General features: G+C 38.9%; 1 protein-coding gene across 1 annotated transcript; it reads right to left on the minus strand.

The window, feature by feature from the left end:
* Positions 1-11173: 11173 nt before the first annotated feature.
* Positions 11174-11617, minus strand: LOC132181801 (F-box protein CPR1-like). The gene has a single exon (XM_059595032.1). The coding sequence runs from the start codon at positions 11615-11617 to the stop codon at positions 11174-11176; it is 444 nt and encodes a 147-aa protein (XP_059451015.1).

Here is an 11617-nt window from a genome sequence, read left to right on the forward strand (position 1 = left end):
TTAAACTAAAGCCCTTAAAATCCTTTACTTACATTTAATACATATATATACGCTAATGCATTAATTATCTAATAACTTAGTTACATTGAACTATGATTCTACATCGTAATATGTTAAATCACTAAATCTTGAGGCATATACATACACTCTAGGTTAAGCATTACACTTAATCCTATAATTATCAATTTTCATGGAACCCATGGAAATCTAGGATTAATTAACACTTTAAATATAATTAACCCATTCAAACAACATTCTTAGTGTTCACACACCTAAAACCCCAAATTAATACAATCTATATAAAATTAGGGTTTATGCCCATATTTTACCAATAAGTAAAATTAGAGTTTCAACCCATAAATTAAATAACCCAAAACTTGAATAATGCATAGCAATCTACTACATATACAAGCCCCACATTAATTTTATGAATTAGGTTTTCTTATCAAATTTCTCCAATTTTCGAGCCTAATTAAAAATCCTCCAAATCATTGTGATTTCAAGCTTGGAATCCAATGGGTAGAACAAAACCTTAAAGAGAAACTAAAGATTTTAATAATATAACAAAATCCCCAAAATTCCTCTCAACAACCCTAATTTTCGGACCCAAATCAAAGCCTCACAAATCTACACAATTTCTAGCTTCTAATCTCATGGGTAACACGAAAATTACAAGGAAAGACTAAAGATTTTACCTCTCAAGCACCCCTAGCCGAAACCCCCTTCAAATTCGTCACTTTCCTTTTCTTTTCTTTTTCTTCTTTCTTCTTCTTTCTCTTTCTTTCTCCCAACCAGCAGTACCCCTCTCTCTCTCTCTCTCTCTCTCTCTCAATCTGCAGCTTTTTCTCTCCCAATCTAGGTCATGTGTGTGGGTTTGTGGAAGGAGAAAGAGTGAGGGAAAATGGAAAAAATGGGGGCTGCTGTGTGTGTGCGTGAATGAGGGGTGAGGGAGAAAGAAAGAAAGGAGGAAAGAAGGAAAAGATGGGGGGAAAAATGGGCTGCTGCAGGGGGCCCACCAAAAAAAACTTATATTATTATTATTTTTTGCATTTTTCTTTTAAAACCAAGAAGATAAGGTATCTCCAATGGCCAATGAAAATTTGACATGTGGCATAGGATAAGATTCTATTTCTATTTTAATGCCCCAGCTATTTAGAATTGCAAGATTTACCCCTACTATTTATTTCAACTACAATTTACTCATACATATAATTATTTACCACACTAGGAATTATTATCCTAATACCGTTAATCCCATTTTATTATATCTATTATTCTAAATCATCACATGTTTTATCTCATTAATTAATTTAGATTACTATGAAATTATTAATAACAAACTTAATAATTATCTTGGGCATTACACTCACTGCATACTTAGGGTCACTCAATGTTGTATTTTGTTGCATCCTTTTTTCTGTTCTGTAAATATTTGTTGCATTTTGTTTAATGCTTTTTGCATCCTGTCTCAATGTGGCAGGCCGCATAATGGCTAGTGACATATTGCTGTTTGAGGTCCATTACAATGGTTCTTTCAATAGGGCAAATAGGTGTACGTATGTGGGTGGGTTTGTTCATAATCATTCGGTTTATGATGTACATAAGATGTCTTTCTTAGATATCGAGGAAATATGTAAGGATTATGGGTATAGGTCTGGTGACCTCATTCACTACAAGATACCTGATAGGTCTTTAGATGAAGGATTAAGGCTGATATCATCTGATCATGATGTAAATGAAATGGTTTCACACCATTTAGGGCATGGGCTAGCTGAGTTGTATTTGGTTTCGTTTGATGCTGTTGATGTAGATGCAGTAGATGACAATGCAGAAGAGGATGAAGAATATGAGAGGACTGTTGTATATAAGAAAGATGCTTTTTGGGATGAGGTTCTTAGTGTAGATACTGATGTTGATGACTCAGATGGGGAGGAGCATATAGAGTCAGAAAGGGTGGGGGGTTCGGGTGTTGGTGATGATGAAGCAGGGTTTAGGGATGAGGTAGATGGGGGGAGGAAGATGGGGGTGGACATGTGGAAGAAATAGGAGGGGAAGATGATGAAGATGATAGTGAAGATCTTTGTCCTAGTGACATCCTTAGGTTGTCCGCTCCCAGTGATAGTGACAATGAAGAAACATTAAGTTGTCGTGATGTCACCAAAAGAATTTCATTTACCAAAGAAAAGATGCAAAATCCAGTGCTGCAAATAGGTCATATGTTTGGTGATGCGGTGCAGTTTAGAAAAGCGGTAAAGCAAGCAAATATTTTGAAGGGGAAGGATTTAGAGTTCCCAAGAAATGAAACCAAAAAGGTTATAGCTCGTTGCAAAGACAAGAAATGTAAGTACAGGGTTTATGGGAAGAAGTTAAGGGATGAGTCCACATTTCTCTTAGTGTCAATGTAACCAAGACACTAATGCACTAGAAGATACAAGAATCATATGATTAATTCAGCTTGGATAGCTGAATGGTGCATGGACTCATTCAGAAACCAGCCAAACTTGCCAATAGACATTTTACAAAAACAGGTCAAAGCTAAGTGGAATGTAGATGCCCATGTAGCTCATTGTATAGGGCAAGGAAGAAGGCGCAACAAAAAATTTATGGGAAGTTGGATGAGTAATCCCATCGGTTATGGGACTACTGTGCAATGGTTAGGAAGACCAATGTGGGCAGCTGTTTAATTCTTATGGTTGAGAGACCAATGCTCGAGGTCCCATGTAGGTTTCAGAGGTTATATGTATCAGTCGCAGCAGTGAAGACAGGTTTCTTATAAGGGTGTAGAGCTGTGATAGGTGCAGATGCATGCTTCCTGAAGGGTAGGTACAAGGGCCAGTTAATGGCTGCTGTTGGGAGGGATGCCAACAATAGTATATATCCACTGTCCATTGCGTTTGTAGAAGCAGAGACAAAGGACAGTTGGACTTGGTTCTGGGAGGCACTTATATCTGATCTTGGCCCAGCACCAGCACGAAGGTGGACTTTTATATCCGATTGACAAAAGGTAAACATACTTGTGTAAATAATGTCTAACATTTAACTTACTTGTATGAATAATGTTTGACATATTTTATCTTACCATATGTGCAGGGCCTAGTACCAAGCCTTGGACAGGTTTGTCCTAGAGCTGAGCACCATACATGTGTGAGACACCTTTATGCTAATTTCAGAAGTGCCGGTCACAAGGGGATATTGCTAAAGGACATGCTTTGGACTACTGCATCATCTTATACCGAGACAGATTTCTATTATGCGATGGAAGAGATAAAGAAAGTAAGTGAGCCTGCTTATGATTACTTGGCAAAGATTGATCCCAGTACATGGTGTAAGGGAGGGTTCAACACCATGGCCAAGTCTGACCTAGTACACAACAACTGTGCTGAGTGTTTCAACTCATGGATCTTGAAGTACCTTTAATTGACAATACTGTCAATGTTGGAAGGGATTAGGAATAAATTAATGAGGAGATATGTTAGGAAAAGGGAGTTGATTGTTGCGATGGAAGAGGGTAGTTTAGGGCCAAAAATAATGGCCAAGTTGGAGAAGGAAGAGGATGGTGCCAGCCATTGTTGGTGCACATATGCCGGTGATGGCATTTTTGAGGTCGAATGTGAGGGCAAACGATTTGCAGTCAATGTGGAGGGCAGAACATGTGGGTGTAGGAAATGGGACGTCACTGGGATACCATGCAGTCATGCCATATCAGCCATCTTATACCATGGTGGCAATCCAATAGACTATCTCAGTGACTACTATAGTAAAGACAAGTACTTGAAGACATATCAACCCATCATCTATCCCGTGCCTAGTGAAGAGCAATGGCCTAGGAGCAATCAACCGATTATCGAACCACCAAAGGCAAGGATAGCTCCTGGGAGACCTAGGAAGGTAAGAGTGAGAGGGGCTGAGGAGCTAAAAAATCCAAACGCCATCAAGAGGCGGGGAACCAAAAACCAGTGTGGGCACTATAAGAAATGGGGTCACAACAAGAGAACATGCACTACAAGGCTGAGGCAGGATGATAGAAGAGAACAAGTATGAGAGTACTACAGATCCACTGCAGGAGTTGATTGGAATCTTGATATGGTAATTTTTAACTGCATACTCTCTTGTTATGGTCTTTGTGAAATTGTCTTACTAATGCTGTTTGTTAATTTTAGTCATTCATTGGTAATCATTTTTTATGTTATTTTGTAGTTGGATGAGTCATCTAATGCTGCATCAGGAAGTGGAAGAAAAAGACAAAAGGGAGGTACATCAACCAGTACTGGAACAAAAAGGCAAAGAGGAGGTCAAGCAACCAATGTTGGTATTAGCCATGATAGAACCGAATCAGGCAATGTGAGCTAGATTGCACAACCTTCTGCTCCCCAGCCAAGTGTACAACCAATTGTCCCAACTGAAATTCCTAGTCAATTTGATGTAAGTCCTGTTTGTTTATTGTAGGTTCGGATTTAAAATTGATAGTAAAAACAAAATGTGACATAATCTTTTTTCACAAATATGTAAGTTGTTCATACTACTCACCAACCAAGTGCACAACCAACTGCTCCAACTCAACTTCGCGCATCCCAAAGACTTGCCCCAACTGAACTTCGTAATAGCCAATCCAATGTAAAGCCTTATTATTTAGTGTATGTGATGATTTTGAATTTATTGAAGCTGTTGCTATGTCTGATTTTGAATTCATTATTGAAGGCGTTGTTATGCACTGATTTTGAATTTATTGAAGCTGTTGTTGTGTCTGATTTTGAATTCATTATTGAAGGCGTTGTTGTGTTTGATTTTGGATTTTGAATTTATTGAAGTTGTTGTTGTGTCTGATTTTGAATTCATTATTGAAGGCGTTGTTATGCGCTGATTTTGAATTTATTGATGGCGTTGTGATGTGCTGATTTTGTATTGATAACAAAAATGTGCATGTGACATTATTTTTTCAAAAATATGTAGGTTGTTCCTACAACTCCCTAACCACATGCACAACCATCTGCTCCAACTCAACTTCACACATCCCAAACTTGTGCTCCAACTAAACTTCGTAATAGTCAATCCAATGTAAGCCTTATTATTTAGTGTATGTGCTGATTTAAATTTATTAAAGACGTTGTATGTGCTGATTTTGAATTTATTATCTAATATATTATTTTGTTTAAAATCTGCAGGCGGGTCCTGCAGTTAGAACCAGGAGGAAATTGTTGGGGTTAGCTACAAGATCAAGAACTGCTGGTGATTTGAGGGTAGACGCTGGTAGTGTTAGGGACCCTAACTGCAAGGGCAAGCTGGCGATCGATATCACAAGTAAGCCTACTGGACCACTGAAAATTCCAGGAGGCGGACCACTATGTGCTTGGGGACTTCCACGGGCAGGTGATTTTACCTTTAGGGTTGCCCCCCCCCCCCGATTTTGACATACCCAAATCCCAAGTGGCCCCAAGTGAAACAATTCCACCTAAAGGTAAACAAAATGCAAAAAGGGACAAGGGAAAAGGGGAAAGGAAAGCAAAAAATATGGCAACCATGAATGTTTTCGAGTTGGATGTAGGTTGTGAGTTAATGAATATAATTATTTTGTGACATAAAGCCAGACAGATGTAATTCTAATATTTTGTCTTCCCCATATTAGCCAATGTGGTGGCTTTATAATATTATTAATAAATGTTATGTAATTATTTTGTGACATGAAGATAGGTTAATGAATGTTATGTAATTATTTTGTGACATGCATACAGATTGTAATATTTGGTGTTCATATTGTTTGCCAATGTGGTGGCTTCTTGGATGGTAATTATTTTGGATGTTAACATTTTACAAAACAATTTTACAAGTATTACACTATTTTACAAGTCTTACACAATATAGTAGGTCAATTATTTTTCTTACGCAACAACAGTAGGTAAATTACTTGTATCGCACAAAACAATACTATGTAAATTACTTGTCTCACACAAAAAAAGTGGACAACAACACCACAAAATACATTACATCATAGGGTTTGCATTACACATTTCATTACATGCTCAGGGCAACATCAACCTTGAGGAATATCTATTAGACACGGGATAAAACATCAATACAACAAGGAGGATAAATGAACATGCTATGGCAAACCGGTACTTCATCTCCTTTGCATGAAATTTGTTCTTCTGCGCTTGTAATTGCATTTCAAAATTAACAGATGCAACCTCCATTTTGGCCTTATATTCAGCAACTTCAATCTTGCATTTCAAAATTTCATTCAAGATTGTTGTTCCAATCTGCGCACGTTCAGTCTTCAAATTCTCGTGCCACTCAAACAATTTTGAAACCACTCGCTTACCATGTTGACAAATATCCATATCTACCTATTTGAAAAACCCACATCCCTGGTTGTCAAAATTCTACACAATCAGATCAACATAAAATAAGATCTCACACAACTATTATGTACCATAAGCCACCAGCACTGTTTCTGGACAAAAATAGTGTATTTGGCATCAACCGAAAATGCTTCATTCCAAATCCTTCCTAGAGTTTCAAAATGAATCAGAATATATCACAACCAATTTCATGGACAAACTAAACCTTAAACCATACTCAGCTAGCTTGAATTAAAATATATCACAAACTAAACCTCAAAATGAATCAAAATATATTACAACCAATTTCATGAATCAAATACCCAGCCAATCAAAAAAATTTCAACAAATACCCAGCAAAGCAAAAAATTTCAATAAATACCCAGCCAAGCAAAAAAATTTCAGCAAATTCCTAGCTCAAATACCTAGCCAAGCAAAAAAATTTCAGCAAATTCCCAACTCAAATACCCAGCCAAGCAAAAAAATTTCAGCAAATACCCAGCCAAGCAAAAACATTTCAGCAAATTCCCAGCTTAAATACCCAGCCAAGCAAAAAAATTTTGGCAAATTCCCAGCTCAAATACCCAGCCAAGCAAAAAAATTTCGGCAAATACCCAGCTCAAATACCCAGCCAAGCAAAAAAATTTCAGCAAAAACCCAGCTCAAATACCCAGCCAACCAAAAAAATTTCAGCAAATACCCAGCTCAAATACTCAGCCAACCAAAAACTTTTTAGCAAATGCCCAGCTCAAATACCCAGCCAACCAAAAAAAATTCAGCAAATACCCAGCTCAAATACCCATCCAGCCAAAAAAATTTCAGTAAATAACCAGCCAACCAAAAAAATTTCAGCAACTACCCAGCTCAAATACCCTTGCCAACCAAAAATTTTTTAGCAAATTCCTAGCTCAAATACCCAGCGAAGCAAAAAAATCTCACCAAATTCTCAGCTTAAATACCTAGCGAAGCAAAAAATTTCACCAAATTCCCAGGTCAAATACCCAGCCAACCAAACAAATTTCAGCAAAACACATCGTCCACATTTTCGGCTAAGCAAAAAAATTGCAGCAAATACACATCTAAAAACCGTAAATGTCCCCAACTGAATAAAAATGCCAAAATAAATCTTACCACACAATTTGCACATGTATAAAACCTTTTACCGAAATTCGGTAGAGTGAATGCTGTTAATATGCGTGATCTCCTCCCACATTTGCACATTGGATTGTTGGTTCATGTTCCTGCGTCGATCACTTCACTGACTTCACTCTCGACTTGATCCATAATGGGTATCAAATGGGTATAACCAAGCAGAATGATGAAATGGTTAGCACGAAGAAGAAGAACAAGAAACGCGGGGCTGCCCAAAGAAGAAGAAAAATGTGGAAGAAAAGTGGAATGAAAAAAGAAGAAGAAGATTTTGATTTAAATGGTGCAGAAGCAGGGAAAGAAATAAGAGACTTCAGGGGTAAAACGGGGCTTTCAATAATTTTTTCCCACATGCGCGGCCCGTTCCGTTAGGATTTCACAAAAAATCCTAACAGTTGAACGAAACTAAAACTTTGATACATGGAAGTGAGAGTTTTTGAACAATGGGAGGGTGTCTGGAAAAAGCGCGAAAGTATGGGGGGTAAGTGAAGTTTCCAAAAGAAAAAAAAAAGGGGAAAATGCAGTTTACCCCCCTGAAGTTTCAGGGGTTTTTCAATTTTAACCCCAAAGTTCAAAAATTGGCAATCTACCCCCTGAAGTTTCAAAAATTGGCAATTTAAACCTTCAGTTTAATTTTTCCGTCTAAATGGACGGAAATCTGTGAAATTACATCACTACCCTCAGTATTTTTAAAAAAACTTTCCGTCCAATTTAACGGAAAAATTAAACGGAAGGTTTAAATTGCCAATTTTTGAAACTTCAGGGGGGTAGATTGCGAATTTTTGAACTTTGAGGTTAAAATTGAAAAACCTCTAGAACTTCAGGGGGGTAAACTGCATTTTCCCCAAAAAAAAAACTTAATGCTCCTATGATACATTTATCTAACAAAACACATTCTATGAAATTGATAGCACTGAATTTAACATGTACTGAGAAGGAAAGTGAATAAATCACATAACCCTTTTGGGAACTTTCATGCGGAATCCATGCATGTTTTGCCTTCTGCCTTAGACCTGGATGACTTCCGAAGGGAACAAATGAGGTATATATAGTCAATAACATGTAGCCAACATAGAATATCAAAGAGTAAAGGTTATTCTAATTTATACCCAGATGAAACGTTTTCATAAATTTATACCCAGTGGCCCAGCACAATTGTAATGCCAACTCTGTCTACAAAAGAAAACAAACAGGGAAACAATCCATCATAACAAAATAACAACAGAATCACGGCGCTAACACTGGCCACCGAAGAGAAAGACGCAAATTAGCGTTAACGCCATTTGGTTGTGCTTTAATTTCTTTTGGTTCCGAACGGAAGAGAAAGACCCAAATCAGCGTTAAAAATCGCCCCTTTCAATTGTGCAGCAAGCCCAAAAAAACAAACAGAGAATTGCTAAAACCAAAAACAGAGAGAAAGGGAGAGATAGAGAACCTGCGTTAGAGAAAGAAAAGGAAAATAGAGAAGAGAGAATAAATGGAGGGAGAGAGAACGTCAATTAGAAAGAGAAGGAAGAGAGGGAGTATAAGAAAAGTCCATTAAGTTGTTTGTGAATCGAAGCGAGAGAAACAGAAGAAGAAGAACGATGGTTTTAAATAACTGTTAAAATTTTGTTTAAAAGGTTCACTTAAAAGGGTACTTTGAATTTTAAAACTGTACACATGTCATTCAAAATTAGTTGCCACGTGTAGGAATGATATGCTTGGCGTAGCATTTGGAATGCCAAACCTCTCATCAAAGAAGGGCTTGTTTGGAGGGTAGGGGACGGAACATCCATCAAGATTTGGGAAGACCCGTGGCTCCCCAACCCGGGGTCACATCAAGTCCGATCACCAGTGAGAATTCTGCTGAAGGAAGCCAAGGTGTGTGAGGTGCTTGATGTGGAAACAAATTGGTGGAATACGGGCCTGGTACGTGATGTCTTTGGGGAAGAAGTGGCAAGGCAAATTTGTAGCATTGCTGTTTGTCCGAGAAGTAGAAGAGATCAGCTTGTCTGGGCGGCCACTAGGAATGGAGAATATACGGTAAGAAGCGCATACCATTTGGGGAAGGAGAACAGTCTTACCAAGGAGGGCAGCTACTCAAATGCCCAACACCTGGCTGTTATATGGAAACGAATTTGGAAGATTAAAGGTGCTCGAGTGGTCAAAACATTCCTATGGCAAGCATGCAATAATATTTTGCCTACGAAGGAGCTCTTGTTTAAGCGGCATGTCTCCCCTGATCCCCTTTGTCCAATTTGTGGCCGGGAAATTGAAACAATTGGCCATATCCTATGGAGCTGTTTATCAGCAAAAGATGTGTGGCTGGAGTGTGAGCCCAGGATTCACAAATGTGGTAGTGAAGAAACTGATTTCATTTATATAATGGCAAACCTGCTGGACAGATTGAATGAGGACCAACTGCAGCTCGTGGCAACTGTAGCGCGCCAAATTTGGTTCAGACGGAACTCAGTAGTGCATAGGGGTGATTTGATAGGCCCGTCAGCAGTAGTTCGCTGTGCTAAGGAGCAGATTGCGGCTTTCAATTATGCTACGCAGAGGAGCAGCACCATGGTTGTGGATCCTCCCTTCAATTCCCCTGCTATCTGGGTGCCACCTCCAGTGGGTCATGTCAAGATCAACTGGGATGCGGCCATCTACAAAAGCCAAAATCAGATGGGGGTTGGAGTAATCGTGCGAGATCATACAGGAAAGGTTTTGGCCATGTTATGTGCTACCAAGGGTTCCATCAACCATGCCCCTACGGCAGAGGCGATTGGAGTGTGGACTGCGGTGAACTTAGCTTTGCGTATGGAATTTCATAGTGTTGTGTTTGAGAGGGACGCATTGGAGCTAGTCCAAGCCCTGAACAAAGAAGGGGATTGCTGGTCATCCTATGGGCAAGTGGTGAATGCTGCCAAGGAAGAGATTGTGAAACACCAAGGATGGGTAGTGCAACATGTCCGAAGGTTAGCCAATGGCGCTGCGCACCATTTAGCAAAATCTGCTCTTATGTATGGGGAGGGTAGAGAATGGAGGGAGGATTTCCCATTCGTCGTGGAGGAACCTGTATCTTGATGTTTTGCTTGTTTTTGGTCGTAAATGAAAACCAATTCAAAAAAAAAAAAAAAAAAAAAAGATATTAGATATTAGATTAGATTAGATTAGAAGCCCAAGTCTTACATCACCATCAGACTTGTTACACATAGCATGCTCCTTGAACTTCTCTTTGGTTCAATGGAGATAGGGTTTAATGGGGGGAGATGCAATTTTGATGTTCATCCAAAACAACTCTAATCAAACTTAATCGGTACCATTATCTGAGATATTTATTAGATGCTTCCCTATTTCAATATGACGCATGTTCAGAAAATTCTTGTCACTGAATTAATGTAAGTAGAAAGAGAAGAACCATCAGATGTTTAACCATTACAAAGAAACGACATGTTCACAAATAAACAAACAATAAGCAATATCAAGCATAAGATGGAAGTAGAAAAAGATGAAGAGTCATGCTTTCTAAGCATAGTGATAAGAATGGAGAACTTATAGTAATAAGACGCATAGAACTTACAGTAACAAGTACAATCTGGAAGAACATGCATCAAGTACCTCGCCTTTACCTGCATTTCTTTGTGCCTTTACTTGCATTTCTTTGTTCCCTAACTACCACTAGACGACCACCCCTGTCGCCCTGGAACTGTGTCTTATCGCAGTAGAACAAGGCTCTCCACATAAGTATCCAAAAAAATCTCCTGTGTGTCATAAATGTGAAGATCCACATAACCTCGGCTACTTGGCCCTAAAGAAAGCAACCCTCCACCCTTCGGCACTAGAACTTCACCACTCTTTGTAAAGCCAAACACATTTTCAGATCTCCTAATTGGAACATCAAAAAGCTTAGTCCAAGATTCCGCCACCCCATACTCTTTCATCACCCACACGGCTTGAAACGCCTCATTGCCCAATTCGTTACGAGGGACAATCGCAAGCAACCCATCAAGTAGCGCCACACTAAAGCTCAAGTGGTCCAGCCCTTGTAAACTCTTAGGCAAAGCCACTTCACCAAAGGCCTCGTCCTTCATATTAAAGGACACGATCACATTGCGAAAGATCTTTGGGATGATCAGTGGCGGAGCCAGACAATTCAT

The sequence above is a fragment of the Corylus avellana genome, chromosome ca5 (genome assembly GCF_901000735.1).
Source record: "Corylus avellana chromosome ca5, CavTom2PMs-1.0".
Lineage (NCBI taxonomy): Eukaryota > Viridiplantae > Streptophyta > Magnoliopsida > Fagales > Betulaceae > Corylus > Corylus avellana.

Coding starts and splice junctions, on each gene's coding strand:
- LOC132181801 (XM_059595032.1), bottom strand. CDS start 11,617: ATGAATTGTCTGGCTCCGCCACTGATCATCCCAAAGATCTTTCGCAAT.